Below are 17,668 nucleotides of genomic sequence, written 5' to 3'. Positions count from 1 at the left end.
CACACTCTGAAAAGGTAACTGAAAAGGTTATGCAGAAGCAGATGCCACAACAGCTCATCAAAACACTATGGTTGTGATCACAGATTGTAAAAGTCAGCATTTATCCCTAAAAGACAGGTGTCTGTTTTGCAGTATAGGTGGCACACAGTAGCAGGTATTTGTCAACAGGAGCAGGAGAGCAAATCTGAGGGCCTGGCTACCATATCGTCAAGCCTACATGGAGGCCTACTCCTATAGGGGTGACTTCCTGCCAGTGGCATAGCGTGGGGGGTGCAGGGGGGGCCGACCGCACCGGGCGCAACATCTGGGGGTTAGGGAAATCCACGGGTTAGGGGCGCAAATCCATGGGTTAGGGGGCGCAAATTACTTGCCTTGCCCCGGGTGCTGATAACCCACGCTACGCCACTGCTTCCTGCCCCCTCCCCTGAGGCCAGGCAGAGTCACACCTAAACATGGGAGTGAGGGGCATTCTGGTATGGTGGACTTGACTTGTGGACTTATCTGAAAACATGGCAGTTTGGCAGTTTCAAAAAGGCAGGAGCCAATTTCATTATCATTCTAACCAGGCTGTGGATTTTCCTGTCTGAACTATTGTAAATCAGTTGTCACCAGAGCTAAAGCAAACAAAGCTACCCTTTTAGGGAGGGCTTTTTCTGTTTTTGAAAGTAGGCCCTCCCCTGTACAGCTCTGCATCCTCTTTTTATCCACCCGAGTAATGCAAGCTGAAACACAGGTAAAAATCACGAGGCCTCTCCTGTTTTGCACAAAGGCAGCAAATAAAAATCAGCAGCTGCTAGCTGCATTGCCCTAGTTTTTCTGTAGCTTAAAGAATAAGCAGGTGGTGGTTCAGACAGCGAAAGGCAAGTTGGCAATAGTGCAGAGAGCTGCAAGAAGGATCTCAATTGGCTGGGGTGGGTGTTCCAACTGCTGCAAATCACTGAGAGACTTCTTCCAGCCTTGCATCAGTGGAACTACATGAAATAAAAGGGGGACTGTGGCTAGTGCAAACAGACCTACAGACCACAGGTTGCTGACTAGGAAAATGATGCCAACTTACTTCGCTTGCCAATTATGCTGGAGCTGAATTCCTGATGTACAATTCATTTTGAATTTGCCATATTTTGGAGGGGCTCATGTTAGGCAAGATGCAGGCAGCAACGAGTGCTGGAAGTGCAAAATGGGAAACAGAAGCCTATCGTGTGCATGGTGAGAAAGGGAGTTAAGGAGCTCTTTGCTGGGTTCCAGGGAAAGGTGGTTGCAGGAGTGCATTGTAGCCAACAGTGTGCTACATGAGGACTGGAGCCTATGCTGATGGCTAGATGTCTTCTGTGAAAGGGTCAGTAATAATCCCTTACTCTCCCCTCCACCTCCTATCAAGCGGATAGCTCTTACAATTGCAATTATCTCTAACCTTAAAAAACATCATTTTATTTTTAATTCATTTCCAACTGTCTACTTTGATTTCCCAGCAAACTAATTTCATACAATTTCCAATTCAGAGGCCAGCTTACAGCTGTCTTTGCTTGATGCAAGCCTCTAGATGCAATCAAATGTCCACTTTGAAAATTAATCTGCACACAGTTATTAATGCAAAAGTACCTAACCTCCTGATGAAAGGAGGCAAAAAAATCTCCAACACCATTCATTTCCCTGTGAATGGGATGAGAGAATGGTTGTGTGTTTTGAAATGTCGGTGTTCTGAGTCAATTATATTTTTGTCCAGCTCTATTCTGTCAAAATCACATCTGGCCATTACAGTGGTGTAAAATAAAGGGTGTAGGAAATGAAATGATTGTTGCCTTTTCATTGTTTAAGGATGTTTTGTTAAGACTTTTGATTCAACACACTTATTTCAATATGCAGTTGTACCTTGGTTTTCGAACTTAATCCATTCCGGAAGTCCGTTCTTAAACCAAAGAGTTCTTAAACCAAGACGTGCTTTCCCATAGCAGCAGGGGACTCAATTTACAAATGGAACACACTCAACAGGAAGCAAAACATGTTCTGCATGCAAGGCAAAGTTCACAAACCAAAACACCTACTTCCGGGTTTGCAGCGTTCTTAATCCAAGTTGTTCATAAACAAAGCTGTTCTTAAACCAAGGAACCACTATATAAGCGTCAATAGACTGACCTTTTAAATAGGGAGCTACTCTTTATGTTTCTAAGCAATTTTTTACCTTTCAGTTAATTCACCAATTTTATAATGGCTCTTAGTACCATTAAATAATGCCTTACAGTGGTACCTTGGTTTATGAACTTAATCCGTTCTGGAGTCTGGTCTTAAACCAAAGTAGCCTTAAAACCAAGGGATGCTTTCCCATAGAAAGTAATGGAAAACGGATTAATCCGTTCTAGACGATGAAAGACAACCCCTAAAACAGCAATTTTACATAAATTTTACTATCTAACAAGACCATTGATCCATAAAATGACAGCAATAGACCAGGCTGCAATCTACTACCCAGTATAAAAACCCTTCCCTGCCCATGCCATCCTGTGAGGGAATGCCGCGGCAGTCACTTCTTGTCAGCGAAGCTCAGATGCTGACAGGAGGAGAAGAAGCAGGCATAGGGAGAGAACCGTTAGCAGCGGAAGGCAGAGAGGAGGGGGAGAGCAGCTGTAATCTGAGCTCGTTAAGCAAGGGGGGGGGGGAAACCAAGGTGCCAACAAAATTCTGTTTTATTTTTTAGCTATGCTAGAAAGACCAAAGCAGGTTGCAAAGAATTTCATTTTATTTTTTAAGTAACAGCAACACTCCGGAATCGCCCTCCCTCTCTGCAGCAGCTGGAGAGATAATCCTAACATACAATAAGTCATATAAAACTTGTCAATAAATAATAGTCAATTATATTTTTGTCCAGCTCTATTCTGTCAAAATCACATCTGGCCATTATATTTGTAGACAAATCCCCATGACAATTGCTAATATGGCTGTTTTCAACAATAATACAGAGTTCTTTCACCAACCCACTGGGGTACAGTTTGACATGCATGGAAGTTATAGCATATTTTCATTAAAGTCAAGGGTAAGATAATAGTGGTTCAGAATATAAATTCTACTTTGTTGCGTTTTGTGTGGAAGAAATAAGAAAACTGAAGAAGCAGGACCCAAATATTCACTGTTCGTATAAGAGCTGGACTAATTAAAGGTTGCAATCCTATATACACTTTCCTGGGAGGAAGCCCTATTGAACTCAATAGTAGACATACTGTACCTTAGAGTGTACTGTACAAAATCATTATAGTAAAGCCTTTATGGTTAAGAGTGTTAAACAGAGACTTCTTCTGTGTATCTGAAGAAGTGTGCATGCACACGAAAGCTCATACCAAGAACTAACTTAGTTGGTCTTTAAGGTGCTAGTGGAAGGAATTTTGTTTTTTGTTTTGACTATGGCAGACCAACACGGCTACCTATCTGTAACTGAAACAGAGATGGGGCAGGTTTTGTTTTGTTTGCTTATTTAGCGTTCAAATCCAGGCTTGAACCGCTACTGACTCAAGTCTGCTGCCAGATTCTGGGCTAGGCTCAGCCTAACCTACCTTACAGTATTGCTGTGAGGACAAAAAATGTGTTGCCTTGAGTTCTGTGATGAAAAGGTGGGATAAAAATGTAATAAGTAACTACTAAATGCATGTTTTGCCAATTGTTAAAAATATGGATTATACTGCTGCATTTTTAATAATATTTATTTTAAAAGATGCACGCTCCACCTTCTGATTTAAACTGGTTTACCATTTTATTTATTTATTTTATTCTTTTTATGATTATTGTTCTTGAACGCCACTTTGGATATTTTTGAACAAACACGTACAGAACACAAAAGGATAATTTTTTCCCTTAAAAATTGAAAGAAAGAAAACGGGGGTCCCCGCTCTTTGCCTCCGCTTCCCCCGATTTTTTTGGTTGCAGGGATCCCCCTGGGCCACTCGGCCCCCTCCAGATGTTGGCCTGACCTCCCGCCACTCGCTCCCGGGGCCGATGGGAGCTGGAGCCCCACAACCCAGCGCCGCTTCAGGTACGGGGTTTTCGGGAGGCTGGGAACCAAGATGCGCGGCCTCAGTGTTCCCCGCCGGACACTTCATGGCGACGGACGAGGCGCAGACAGGAAGTGGCCGAGGAAACTCGAAAGAGGTGCTGGGGGCCCCGCTCGGTTTCCGGGGCTGCGGAGGCGCAGCCCAGCCCTAGAAGCCCAGCCTCTGCAACGACGCTTCTCCGCGCGCCGCGCCGTGTTCCCTCGGGGCGAGGCCTGGACCCGGCTCGGTGAGTCCGGCGCGACGGGGCGAAATTGGTTCCGCAAAGATCTTGCGAGTAGGCACTCAGTGCGCATGCGCCTTGGCTGCCTGACGGAGCCCTTATCGGGCAGGCGGCGGGGCGGGGCTTGGAAAGAGGGCGGGGGAGACGGAGCGCCGGGATTGGGTGGAAAGGCTTTGAAGGACAGCAGAAACCGCGCGGGTTTTCTTAAAAGGGTCCACGCGCGGCTGGGTGTTAAAGGGGCCGAAGTGCGCGCGCGCGCAAATGTGTAGATGCACGAACTGCACAGAGCAACGTTGAGTGGCTTATTATTATTATTATTATTAAGATTTGTCACTTAATTTTGCCCAAGGCAGCCCAAAGCGACCTACAAAGTAGTAGGGAATAAAAAGTACAGTTATAATGAAGAAGAAGAAGATCAGGCAAACACACTAGAGCCAAATAAAACGACAAACTGAAACGGCAACAGCCAGTTTAAAGAAGACAATTGTCACGGCCACCCAGGACTGGTCCCAGCTCACAAGAGACCTCACTCCGTTGCAGCTTATTTACAGGAAAAGTTTATTGAAGATTTCTGCTTCTCATACAGTTCAGCATTGTGGCCGTACGTCTGCCACGTTAGACCGCTGAAGTCCCCTCTGACTCCTCCCCTCTTCCGCACCAACTTAATAGCCTGGCTCTAGACCACCTCTTCCTCTCCTTTCTTTTCCGCAGGGTCTTCCTGCCCCCCTGGGTTCCCTCTCTCCGTGACTCGCCTGAGGCTGAATCCTCTGCCGCCTCTTCCCCCCTCTTTCTGGCTTTAGGGCCGGGCTCCTCCCCTGAGCTCTCTCCACTTCCGCGCGCCTCTACGTTTGAACTTGGCGCGCGTACGTTGCTGCTGACCTTTCTTTCGACCGCTACACCACCCCCTGCTCTGCTCTCCACCCTTTCCGGCTGAACACCCTGCTCCAACCCCCTCTCTCTGTTCTCTCCTAATCCTGCTCCCTCCGAGAGGCTGACGACTCCACCCCCTTTACTCCGTTCCGGCTGAGACGTCTCTTGCTTCCTCTGTCTTCCACTGGGCTCCTCTCCGCTTCTCCCTTCTCCTCCCCTTTGCTTGATTAAGGTAACCCCCTTTTGAGAATCCTCTGACTCGCTGCTCAGACTCGTGGATTCCCTCAGAATTCCGTCATCTTCTTCCTCATCCTTCTGCCCCTCCTCCCACTCGCTCTCCGTCTCCTCTGTCATCTCCTCCTCTCTCCCAGAAACCCTGACATCCATCCCCCCCTCGAAGCCCCCCCTTCCCCCCTCCCGCTCGCCGGGGACCGGTTGTGGAAACTGCGGCTCTTCGGGGGTAGGCTCAGGATACAGGTCGTCTACGTCAATGTTCTCCGCTGGCAGTTCTGTGTAAGTGTATTCGAAGTCGGGTTCTTCCCCCAAATGCTTCTCAGTCTCTGCTTCCATCGCTACTTCCTCCGGTGCTGCCCGCCAAGGACCTATCAGCCACCTCTTACGCCATTCCTCCTCTGGCTGCTCCTCCCACCAATAAGGGGTTTCCGTGTCCACCCCCGAGCACGATCCCCTGGGCGGGCTTGATTCTGGTGTTCTTTCCTCGGGGGAAGAGAAACCCCTGAACGTGCTATCAGACAATGTGGGTGTGAAAAGCCAGTCATCAAAGTACTCAGCTGGCATGGGTCTATGTGGGAAAAGTGCATGGAACTCTTCTTTCAAAAGGGGTTCGTCTAACTCGTAGCCTGGCACCCAACTATTAGCAGCGGCTGGTGTGCCCTCCCTGGCGAGAAAATATTCAACTCCCTCCTCCCCCCATCTCGAGTCCAGTATCTCTGTGACCTCGTTAAGAGGTTCTGGTCTTGGCGATTCCCCCCTCTCAGGCGCCCTCCTACGTGGCTCTGGGGGTGCTCCTGACTCTTGAAACCTGTGTGGGGTTTTGTAGGGAGTGAGCACCGACCTATGAAAGACCGGGTGCACCCTGGAACCTTCCGGAAGGGCTAGACGAAAAGCCACCGGATTGATCTTAGCCTCAACTTGATATGGCCCTAGCTGCCTGTGTCCTAACTTCTTCTTGGCCAATGACCTGGCCGGCATCGCGTGGGCTGCTAACCACACCCAGTCCCCAACCTGGATGTCCTCTCCCGCCCTCCTGTGCTTATCGGCCTGCACCTTATACGCCTGTTTTGCCAGCTCCAAATGTCTCCGCAGCTCCTCGTGCACCTCTTGCAACTCCGCTGCAAACTGGTCGGCATCTTGAGGCCCCCCCCCTCCTGGTGCCGCAAATCTCGGGAAGGTTCTGGGATGACGGCCATTGTTCGCGAAGAAAGGCGTCACCCCGGTGGAAGCGTGTTTCGTGTTGTTGTAGGCGAATTCAGCCATCGGCAGGTAGTCCACCCACGCCGCAGGTCGCTGGTTGGCGTAGCACCGCAGGTACTGCTGCATGATCGCGTTGACCCTCTCCGCTTGACCGTTGGTTTGTGGATGCCTCGCCGATGTCAGGTTGATTTTGACGTGCAAGATGCCCAGAAGCTTTCGCCAGAAAGTGGAAACAAACTGGCGCCCCCTGTCGGACAAGACGGACTGCGGAAGTCCATGCACTCTGAAGACGTTATCGATGAAGAGCTTTGCGGTCTGTTCTGCCGTCGCCACCTTGGCACAAGGGATGAAGTGCGCCATCTTGGTGAACAAGTCCACCACCACTAACACCGCCGTCTTACCTCTGGAGCTGGGCAGGTCTGTAACAAAGTCCAACGCTACCCTCTCCCACGGTTGCTGCGGTGTCTCCAGCGGTTCTAGCAATCCCGCCTGCTTCTGGTGCACTGGTTTGGACCTCTGGCAGATATCACACCTGGCGACGTAGTCCGCCACCTCTCCTCTCATCTGGGGCCACCAAAAGTCTCTAGCCACCAACTCCATCGTCTTCTCTTTGCCGAAATGGCCTGCACTAGGGGCGTCATGCAACTGTTGCAAAACCTTGGCTCGAAGATCGTCGGTGGGCACGTAAAGGGCACCCTTACGAGTCAAAAGTCCATCTTGTAATCGAAACTCATCGTTGTGTCGCGACCCTCCGCGTAGCTCCTCCATCTTAGACTGTGCAAACTGATCCCTTTGCAACGCGCGTCGCACCGCGTCCAGGTCGACTGCGATGGTAGCGCACGTCCACGCCTGCGGTGCGAAAATGTGCTTTGCTGCGATTGGAGCTGCTTCCTCCAAGTATTGCGGCTTTCGGGACAGCGCGTCTGCAATAACATTGGAGTCTCCTGGGATGTATTCTATTTTGAAGTCGAAGTCCGCAAAGAACTCCGCCCAGCGCATGTGTCGCTGGGTCTGCAACTTAGCCGTCCGCCAATACTCTAAGTTCTTGTGATCCGTGCGGACCTGCACCGTGTGCTTGGCTCCTATTAAGAAGTGTCGCCACGCTTTGAAAGCTGCATGAATGGCCAACAACTCCCTGTCCCATATGGTATAATTGCGCTCCGTCTTGCTGAGCTTCCGGGAGTAGAACGCACCCGGTCGCCAGTTGCCTTGTGAATCCTCTTGCAAAAGAACGGCCCCAACCGCTCTATCTGACGCATCGGTCTCTACCCGCATGGGTCTGCCGGGATTCACGTGGAGCAGCTGCTCTTCGGAGGCGAAAAGACCTTTAAGCGTCCGGAAGGACCGCTCCGCTTGTTCGGTCCAGACGAACTTCTTCTTCTTGGAACTGAGGGTGTCAGTGATCGCCGCCGTCGCGTTCGCAAAACCTTTAATAAACTTGCGGTAAAAATTGGCAAAGCCGATGAACCTCTGGACCTCTTTCCGATTTCGAGGGCTTTTCCAGTCCAACAGCGCTTGAACCTTAGCCCTGTCCATGGCCAGTCCCTCGTCGGACAACTTGTAGCCAAGGAAATCAACCTCTCTGACATCAAACTGGCACTTTTCCAACTTGGCGTACAGCCTGTGTTCCTTCAGCCTCTGCAGGACCTCCCTCACGTCCTTATCGTGATCCTCCGGCGATTCCGAGAAAATCAGGATATCGTCGAGAAAGCAGACACACTTCTTGTAGAGGAGACCTGCTAGCACGTGGTGCATAAATGCTTGAAAAACGTGGCTGCCATTTTGGAGGCCGAAAGGCATGACTCTGTATTCGTATGTGCCCAGAGGGGTGAACATGGCGGTCTTCCACTCATCTCCTTTCCGGATGCGGATGAGATTGTAAGCTCCACGTAGGTCCAGCTTGGTGAAAATCTTGCCCCTCCTGACGGTCGCTAAAAGGTCGTCAATTTTGGGCATGGGGAAAGCTTTGGGCTTAGTCAAGCTGTTTATGAACCTGTAATCCACTATAAGCCTTTTTTGGGGCGTGTCCTTCTTCTTCACAAAGAAAACAGGGCTGCCTCCCGCTGCTTTAGATTCCTGGATGAAACCTCGCTTGAGGTTATGGTCTATGAACTCCCGAAGCTCTTGCATTTCGTCCTCCGACATGGAGTACAGCTTGGCAGCAGGCAATTGCGCCCCTGGCACTAAATCAATCGCGCAGTCGTAAGGTCTATGAGGCGGCAACTTGTCAGCTTCCTTCTCACAGAAAACCTCCAAGAATTCCTGGTACTTGTGAGGCACTGTTTGCACCATACCCAGATGCAATGGCTGCTCAGCTTCTCCTCCCTGATCGGTCTGAAAGCAATGCTGAGCACAATACGATGAACAAAAGTTGATCTGCCTCTGGTACCACGCAACCGCGGGACTGTGCCTCTCCAGCCAACTCATGCCTAACACGATGGGTGTGTCCGATAAGTGGGTGACATTGAAACTAATAAGTTCTCGATGGTTGCCAATCTGCATCATCATGGGAGGGGTTTGCTGCACCACTTGCCCCCCCAGCAACTTCCTGCCGTCCACCGTGACCACGTTTAGAGGCGTCGTTGCAGGCAGGAGCGCCATGTTGTGCTGCTTAACGAACTGCAGTCCCATGAAGTCGGCGTTGCTTCCCGAATCGATCGTTATTGGAACCTCGAGGAGTCTCCCATCAGGCAACTGGAGTGTTGCTGTGAGCAGAACTGCCGGTTTGGGAGGCAAAGGGTCCACGCTCTGCAGTGATGCTGGGGGCTTGTCTACAGATCCGCCTGGCTGAGCCCCAGTAGCTCTGCTTCCAGCCAGGCACTGTCGTTTCCCTGAAGCTGCTCCCCTGGTTGCACCTCTGCTGTTACAGTTGCCAGCGCTGCAGTGTGCTTCTGGAGCCTCTGGGGGCACTCTTTCGCCATATGGTGCGCACTGTCACAGATGTAACACTTCCTGGTTCCTCTAGGAGGCTTCGCTTTGGCTGCACCAGGGACAGGGCTCTGGGATGGCTTCTGAGCCCTAGCACCACCAATCTCCATTGGCTCCTCGCTGTCCTTCCCCATTGGCGAGGGGTGCGCACGGCTGAAGTCCCTGTGCACAAAAGGGAGAGTCCTTGCTTGCGCACGCGCTTGGGGCCCGTCCTCCTCGTGCCACGGACGCCCCTCATGTCGAATTCCAATAGCTAAAGCCCGGTGCACCACGTCTTCTAGGGTCTGGGGTCTGTCCCCCCTAGCGATCTCATCCTTGATGGGGGGGCTCAATCCCTCCCAAAAAAGATCTCTGACCGGCTTACTGTCCTTTGGCCAATCTAAGGCGGTGAGCAATGCAAAAAACTTAGAGTGGTATTGGCGCACAGTCGCTTTCCCCTGCCTCAGCCCGTGCATTTGACGGCGCGCAATGTCCACATCCACAGAGGATTGAAAACAAGAATCCATCGCTTTGATGAACGCAGTTGAATCGCGACGGGCCGGTCCATCTTCGCGCCACAAATTGCGTAGCCAAGCCCTGGCCTCCCCATGCAGGTGCGAAACAATGAACCCCACTTTCTCCTCCTCATCTTTAAAATCGTGACGGAGTAAGTGCAGTGCATATACAACGTCCGCTCTGAAATTGGGATAGTCTTGCAAGTTGCCATTAAAATGCGGAACTAGGGCACCCCCCCTCCGTCCAAGCGCAATGCCCTCCGCTCTGGATCCTGGGGCCCCCGCCTTGTCCGCGCGCTCCCACCTTGCCTGCAAATCCTGGCACGTCTTCTCCAAGTCGTCATTCTTCTTCTGCGAAGCAATGACTGCCGATGTGAGAGCGGTAACCTGATTCCGCAATGCAACCAGCTGCTCCTCAGCGCTCATGGCTGCTCCCGTTCGTGAGCTTCGCAAAAAAAAAATTTTGCTTTGAGAGAGGGGACTTACTGTCACGGCCACCCAGGACTGGTCCCAGCTCACAAGAGACCTCACTCCGTTGCAGCTTATTTACAGGAAAAGTTTATTGAAGATTTCTGCTTCTCATACAGTTCAGCATTGTGGCCGTACGTCTGCCACGTTAGACCGCTGAAGTCCCCTCTGACTCCTCCCCTCTTCCGCACCAACTTAATAGCCTGGCTCTAGACCACCTCTTCCTCTCCTTTCTTTTCCGCAGGGTCTTCCTGCCCCCCTGGGTTCCCTCTCTCCGTGACTCGCCTGAGGCTGAATCCTCTGCCGCCTCTTCCCCCCTCTTTCTGGCTTTAGGGCCGGGCTCCTCCCCTGAGCTCTCTCCACTTCCGCGCGCCTCTACGTTTGAACTTGGCGCGCGTACGTTGCTGCTGACCTTTCTTTCGACCGCTACACCACCCCCTGCTCTGCTCTCCACCCTTTCCGGCTGAACACCCTGCTCCAACCCCCTCTCTCTGTTCTCTCCTAATCCTGCTCCCTCCGAGAGGCTGACGACTCCACCCCCTTTACTCCGTTCCGGCTGAGACGTCTCTTGCTTCCTCTGTCTTCCACTGGGCTCCTCTCCGCTTCTCCCTTCTCCTCCCCTTTGCTTGATTAAGGTAACCCCCTTTTGAGAATCCTCTGACTCGCTGCTCAGACTCGTGGATTCCCTCAGAATTCCGTCATCTTCTTCCTCATCCTTCTGCCCCTCCTCCCACTCGCTCTCCGTCTCCTCTGTCATCTCCTCCTCTCTCCCAGAAACCCTGACAACAATAAAATCAAGCTGCTCTTGAGTTACGAAAAAGAGGGTTGTGCACTAGAAATTATCCAATGCCAATGATGAATGAATTATTGTGGGTATTTTATTTTTACATTTCCTCTAGTCAACTGAGGGGAGAAGTTGTTGCCCTGAGATAAACAGCCCTGGCTGCTGAGCTCCAAGGCTGCTTTAATCTGAGGAAGGCTGCCAAGCTTGAAAAACAAAAAAACCTGACCCCCATCGTGGCACATGAAAGGCTAGCAAAGATATTGTGTTGGGATGTAGGGCAGGGATGTGGCCCTCCAGTTGTTGTTGGACACCAGCTCCCATCAGCCCCAGCCGGCGTGGTCAGGGATGGTGGGAGTTGTAGTCTAGGAGCTTCAGGAGGGTCACAGCTTCTCCCTCCTTTCATTTTAAAGAATGAACCACTTGGCATAGAATTAACCTATAGAACTTTCAGGGCCTTGCAGTAACCTGTGGCCCCAGTGGCCAAGGAAGGATTAGATGACTACATGCCATGGCTTCCCATCTGAATAGGCCAAAGTGCAGTCCTTGGCTCTGACTAGCAACATGGATGGGATGCTGCTATTTTGCAAACCTTGCAAGATCAAATTTCCCTAACCAAGACCTTTCTGAATGGACATTTACTTCTGGCTGGTTTGAAACTTGAGTAAGACTGAGTGTGATCTTCAAGGGCAGGATGGTCATAGGTAGCCAAGCAAGTAAATAGATCTCCTTGTTTGGAACAGACCTAAGAGTAGGATGGCTCACAGCCAGGCGAGGAAAAGGTTTCGGAGCAGGAGCCGTAGCGTCTCCCAGAGCAGGCGAGATGTGGAGGAGGAGGAGAAGAAAAGGAGGAAGAGCAGCAGAGAATCCCAGGGGAGGATGAGGAGTTTGTCTCCTGCCAGCAAAAGAGAATCTGAGCCCCCAGGGGTCCGGATGGGCTCAGCCTCCAGCAAAGAAGGTAAGGATGTGGGAGAGGGTGTCAGCTGCTTCTAAAGCAATGGCCTAAGAAATGCAGAACTCCGATCTCTCAATGGGGGAGCATTTGCCAGTGTTGGCCAGTAGTGCAGTTTGCTGGGGGAGCTATTGTCACTTTCTGGTCATGGAGGCTGCTCCCCGCACCCTCCACCATGGTCCCCTTGTTTGCTTAGGATGAGACACTTGTGTAGAATGCAGCCTGCAGAGTATTTCTCCTGTGGTTGTTTTTTTAAAAAAATTATCACTGCTTTTGCTTTCATAGAACTTCCCACCAGAACCACCAGGGCTTGAAACTTTGCCTTCTTAAGCTTTGTCCCTCAAGCAAGCGATGGCTGCACACTGACAGCTGCCTTTTGTAACATCCAGGTGTGTCTTAAAATCAGTGCCTCTGATTATATCATTTGTTGGGCACTGACTTCAGAGCCACATCTATGTATGCAGCAGATTCAAACCATACTAATGGGTTAGAAATATGTCCTGGCTGCCCCAACCCCAGGCAAAGAATCCCATGGAGACACTAGACTAGTTGCCTCCCCAACCCCAGTTACAACACCTAGGTTATTCTTGGAGGTGAAGCCACAGCAATTAAGCCAATCAACAAGTTCCAGTTCTGGGTTCTGTCCAGGGCTGGAAAAGAGAATTCCCCCAGTTTTTTTCTCCCTTTGGGTAACAGTTCTGGTGATGTATTGCAACATGATAGATATTCCCTGGTGACTTCTGATTGATGCTGGGTTCCAGTGAAAAAGAAGAAGAAGAAGGAGAAGGAGAAGAAGAAGAAAAGGAGAAGAGGCGGCAGCAGCAGCAGCAGCAGCAGCTCCTCCGAGACCAGCTCCTTATCTTCAGGATCGTCCTCCTCTTCCGATTCCTCTCCAGATGTGTCAGGTGACGATGAATCCAACCGCAAAAGGAGGAAGCAGAGCAAGAAGAAGCTAAGCAAAGAGAAAGATAAAAAGCAAAAGAAGAAGAGGAAGAGGAAAACCAAGAAGAAAGCAAAGAATAAATCAAAGGGGAGGGAGAAAGAGGGAGCAACCAAGGGGGAGGCACTCCCTGGCCCTTCCCTGGACCAGTGGCAGAAAGAGACCCTGGGAGACTCCGGGCCAGGTAAGATCCTCCCCCAGGCAAGGTAGGATTGGAAAACAAGAACAACACTCTTGGTTAATGAGTGGCAAAATGAATGTTGCCGTTTGCAATAGTGACCTTAATTAGATCCATTTTCTGTAAGTTTGTTTATTACTAGATGGATTTTTAAAAAATCATTACTAAGCTATTTGTACTTTTAACTGATAGTGCAGTGATTTTTGAACACACTGGAGGAGCCTTTTTTCTGTGGGACTGAACAGCAAAAATGCTCTCCCTACCAGTGGTAATGCCAGAGCTATTGGTGAGACCACTGTTTTCTGACTTGGGTCTGCCTCTCAGCCCTGACAGACGAGCAGAAATCCCGCATTCAAGCAATGAAGCCCATGACGAAAGAGGAGTGGGACGCTCGGCAGAGTGTGATAAGGAGAGTCGTTGACCCTGAAACAGGAAGAACAAGGTGTGTTGCGGGGGGCGGGTTTGTCACTAGAAGATCGTCACTAAGTTAAATTTATGTAGACCCTCTGGGTTTTCTCTCCTGTATCTGCATTTTCCTCTGAAACGACCACATAGTTCAGTTTCTTTACAGAGCTCTTTGTATTTTCTGTTCTTAAGTTCCTTCATTGGCAGTTTATTTTTGCAAATGCTGACCCCGATTAATAGTATCATTTTAAAAGCACAACGCACAGAGCTTTTACACTTTCTTTTATTTTCCCCTTGCAACATCACCATGTGCTCAGTCACTGTTGTTCCCATCTTACAAATGGGGAACTGGACTGTGATAAGCGAGTGGGCACAACAAGCCATGTTCTTCAGCTTATGAACCTTTTCTTCCTAAACTTAAAAGCCCCTAATGTAGGGAAGGTGCTCCAAACTTGCGGTTATGTTGTGTCCTCTTTTCTGCACCGTTCACAGGATCCCTTTGCTGTTTGGTCCAAGTGTGGCTGCGCCATAGACAGGGAGAAGTGCATCATGAAACTGGTAGCTGTGGATTGTATACAGCCTTAGTCATACTCAGAGAAGACCATTTGAAATGTGACAGTTATGGTTCTTCTCTGAGTAGAACTTCATTGAATACAGCCCTGCTTTTAATCCTACCCCTCATAAGCTCCAGCTTGGAATTTGCTTTTTCTGCTGCAGCTGAGTTGGCATTCTTTGTGGCTGGCCCCATTGCAGCAAGGCGATCCCTACATTCTCACATTCTTAACTATGGGAGGCAGCTTCATACTGGCCAGACCACTGGTCCTCTTGGCCCAGTATTGTCTACACTGACTGGCAGAGGCTCTCCAGTGTTTGGGGCACAGGACATTCCCATCCCTTCCTGGAGATGTAGTTGGGGGTTGAGTCAGGGACCTTCTGCATGCAAAGCAGGGAGCTATGGCCCCCTCTCTTGATAGGAAGGGCATATAGACATCTACTGTTTGTGCAAGTTGGCCAGGACTACAATCTGAGTTTCAATTCCAGACTTATTAAAGGTGATGGTGAGGTCCTTGAGGAGATCGTTACTAAGGAGAGGCATAAAGAAATTAACAAGGTATGTGGCTGTTTATTATTGCAAAATCTAACGGATGTAATCTGGCAACTGTAGACTTGAGTATTTAGAGGACAAGGCTGGGCTTTGTAGGCTGGGTTTTGTTTATAACTGTTCAGTGGCTTATTAATTCCCCTAAAGTGGTTCCACTGACTTCAGTGTCATAGAATCATAGAACTGTGGAGTTGGGAGGGGTCCTGAGGGTTATCTAGCCCAGCCCCCTGCAATGCAAGAATCTCAACATGCAGTTCCCCCATCCAATTTGAAACCATACCAGACCCTGCTTAGCTTTGGAAATATGCTAGCAGTTTTATTGCTAAAAGAGAGAATAAGCTGACATTTGGGTTGCTGAGACTTTCCCATGTAGGTCCTCTTTGCCTTTGTTTCCATCAGTTTGTAGATCAAGACTTTTTCATATCCTAGATGAGAACTTCCTTCCTTCCTTCCTTAGAAGCCTGCAGAGTGTGGGGACATTGATGCTGTTCCCCTTAAACGAGTAGAACTTTAGAAATTGCACCAAAGACTGATACGATTTGCAGACCTTTAATGCATCTACCTTTGTTCACAGCAAGCCACGCGGGGAGATGGCCTTTCCTTCCAGGCGAGGACGGGGATGCTGCAGTGATAACAGGATGGTCTTCAGAGACGGTTTTATTCCCAGCTGCAGAAGCTTTGCCGAAACCAGGCACTGCACTCCCCACACCCAACACCCGTCCCCTTGGAATTTGCATGCCAGTGCCATCAGGACTGAGAACTGCTGGGGCAGGAAGATGCCCAGATTCATCAGCTCCTAGTACAAATCCTTCTGTTTTGCAGTTCTCCCCTGTGAGGCTCTCCAATTGCTGCCTCCAGCTTGTTTCCTCATCAAGGCACCTCCCTTAGCAGTGAAAATAATTATCCCAAAGCAAAAGGGAAGTGAGCAAAAACAGAAGACCCAGGTCACGGGAAAGGAAGCAACGGAAGTCTGACAACAAATGCTGCGGAGATCTTTTACCGCTCTGCCTGCCTCCAAGGCAGATGGACCAAGTGCAAAGTGGACTGGAGGCTCCTGGTTGTGATCCTGCTTGCCTCTATCCTGTGTGGGAGGGGACTTTTTTCTAAAGCTCAGCCCAGCTACTTCCCAGCTGGCTTCATGGTGTCTAGGTTCTGAAACCTCAACATCAAGGGCGCATCTCTAAATCCGCTGTCCTAAGAAGGCGGTAGGAGGAGCACCAGCAGCTGCAACCTACCTCCTCCTGCTCAAGGCTGAGGGAGTTTCATCTCTTGGGTTCTGCTGGGAAGAGTTAGAGCAGGGTAAGGGCATGCAGTTCTCACACAGGTCCACTCTTGCTGTGCCCCACCTCTAGCATCTCTGGCTGAGCAGCATCTGCTCAGGTGTGGGGCTTGGCAAGGTGGCTGGTCAGCCATGTTCTGCTGCTACCTCACCTTTTCTTGTGCTCTAGCCTGACACAACGCAGCCTCTGCTTAAGGGCAGAAGGGCAACTTAGTGGCGAGATCTGGATTGCACTTCAGGCTGTTCTGGTTTCCAACTTCACACTTACACCTACCTAATATAGGAACAGGAATGCATTGAGGCTTCCTTAACAGGTCCACATGGTAAGACTTTTCTGCTGCAGCGTTAGCTAGATAGGATGCATTAAGCTATGGATTCTGAAAAGTGCTGACACCTGCTGTGTTCACGGGAAATTCAAAGCCTTGACCCTTTAAGGGTGCCACACAATTTGCTTCCTTGCTAGAGGGCCCTTGTGTGTCCTTGTGCCAACAGCTATGCAATTGGCAAGCATGTCATCCTTTCAGGAGCGACTCTGTCCATGCTGCTTTGCTCTGTTTCCAGGCTCCATTTGGGCAGATTATATATCTCTGTATGCCAGGGGTAGCCAAATGCTTTTGGCCCGAGTGCCAAACATTGCCAATCCTCTGAGGGTTGCATGCCTGTGACACACTACACACACAATCACACAGGTACACAAAACATCTCCATCACTATGATGGTTATTTCCTTAATGAAGCACTGGGCTAGGTGGAGAGGTTTAAATCTCTGTTCTCAGGGCAACACTGTGGTAGGATGCAGCGGTTTAAACTGTGCATGTTACTGGCACAAGCAATTGATTAAGGGGGGGCACGAGAGAGGCTACAATGCCAAAAATGTCGGGGGGGGCAGGAGGAGAAGCCTGCTGATTCTGCCAGCAACCCTTAGAGCAACAGTGTCGTTGCTGGGGTGCTAGCCCTCACACCCACCCCTTTCCTTAGAGGTATGGTAAGGGAACTGATAAGCAGGTCTCCTGAGGCAACACGGTGTAGGAGCTGGCCGTGGTTGTTTGCTCACCAACTTTTGGTAATCAAACAAACGTTAGTCAGGCATGTTTGTGTGAAACTCATTTTAATTATATCCTGTTAATTATTTACCCAGTGCTGAACAATAATTCACACTTTGGCCTTATTCCTCCAAAGAAGAGCCAAGCCAATGAATTGTTGCTTTAACTCTTTTTCATCAAAACTAACAGAACGATTAAAAAAATGCTTCTTAACCTGGATTGTGCCCTTTAAGGGTGTGGTCTTTGTTTTGCAAAATCACAGCACTCCTATTTAACCGGTAGCATCCAGGTTTGTCCAGGTAATAAATGTCATGTTATCAACTTACACAGGCTTGCTGATGCAGGTAATACCAGGCCTGTTCATTATAACAGCCTTCCCCATCTTGTCTGTTTTAGGGTATCATCTGTTTATTATGGTTTTGTGCTGTTCTGGGAACAGGGTTGTTCCACTGAACCAAGAAGAACTGCCGACTCAGCCACATGTAACCAAAGTCATGGACATAAGACCGAATAAAGCTTGCCTGCTTTGCTTCAGCGA

The 17,668-nt window shown here is 49.7% G+C and overlaps 1 protein-coding gene and 1 long non-coding RNA gene across 4 annotated transcripts; one reads left to right on the top strand and one right to left on the bottom strand.

The window, feature by feature from the left end:
• Positions 1-2,716: 2,716 nt before the first annotated feature.
• On the bottom strand, positions 2,717-3,517 carry LOC309359656. Its single transcript, XR_014163901.1, has 2 exons — positions 3,431-3,517; positions 2,717-3,281 (listed from the first exon to the last, which is right to left on the bottom strand). It is a non-coding gene; the product is annotated as an uncharacterized lncRNA (long non-coding RNA).
• Positions 3,518-4,147: 630 nt separating this feature from the next.
• ARL6IP4 (ARF like GTPase 6 interacting protein 4) lies at positions 4,148-17,668 on the top strand. Of its 3 annotated transcripts, none has more exons than XM_081893488.1 (6): positions 4,148-4,263; positions 11,976-12,190; positions 12,946-13,308; positions 13,627-13,744; positions 14,749-14,818; positions 15,384-17,668. In XM_081893488.1, the coding sequence occupies exons 2-6, from the start codon at positions 11,989-11,991 to the stop codon at positions 15,438-15,440; spliced, it is 810 nt and encodes a 269-aa protein (XP_081749614.1). In that variant the 5' UTR covers positions 4,148-4,263; positions 11,976-11,988; the 3' UTR covers positions 15,441-17,668. The 3 variants fall into 3 exon arrangements, with proteins under 3 accessions (XP_081749614.1, XP_081749615.1, XP_081749613.1); XM_081893489.1 differs by having other exon boundaries at positions 11,976-12,198; positions 12,960-13,308; XM_081893487.1 differs by having other exon boundaries at positions 11,976-12,210; positions 12,960-13,308.

The sequence above is a fragment of the Podarcis melisellensis genome, assembly GCF_964234715.1.
Source record: "Podarcis melisellensis genome assembly, chromosome: 16".
In the NCBI taxonomy this organism is placed as follows: Eukaryota; Metazoa; Chordata; class Lepidosauria; order Squamata; family Lacertidae; genus Podarcis; species Podarcis melisellensis.
This window is presented reverse-complemented; position numbering and strand designations above follow the sequence as displayed.

What these genes read in the sequence shown, in the direction of transcription:
- ARL6IP4 (XM_081893487.1), top strand. Translation starts at nt 11,989, where the DNA reads ATGGCTCACAGCCAGGCGAGGAAAAGGTTTCGGAGCAGGAGCCGTAGC. An exon ending in CCTGGGAGACTCCGGGCCAG is followed by an intron (nt 13,309 to 13,626) that starts GTAAGATCCTCC and finishes TCTGCCTCTCAG; the next exon opens with CCCTGACAGACGAGCAGAAA. An exon ending in GGCATAAAGAAATTAACAAG is followed by an intron (nt 14,819 to 15,383) that starts GTATGTGGCTGT and finishes CTTTGTTCACAG; the next exon opens with CAAGCCACGCGGGGAGATGG.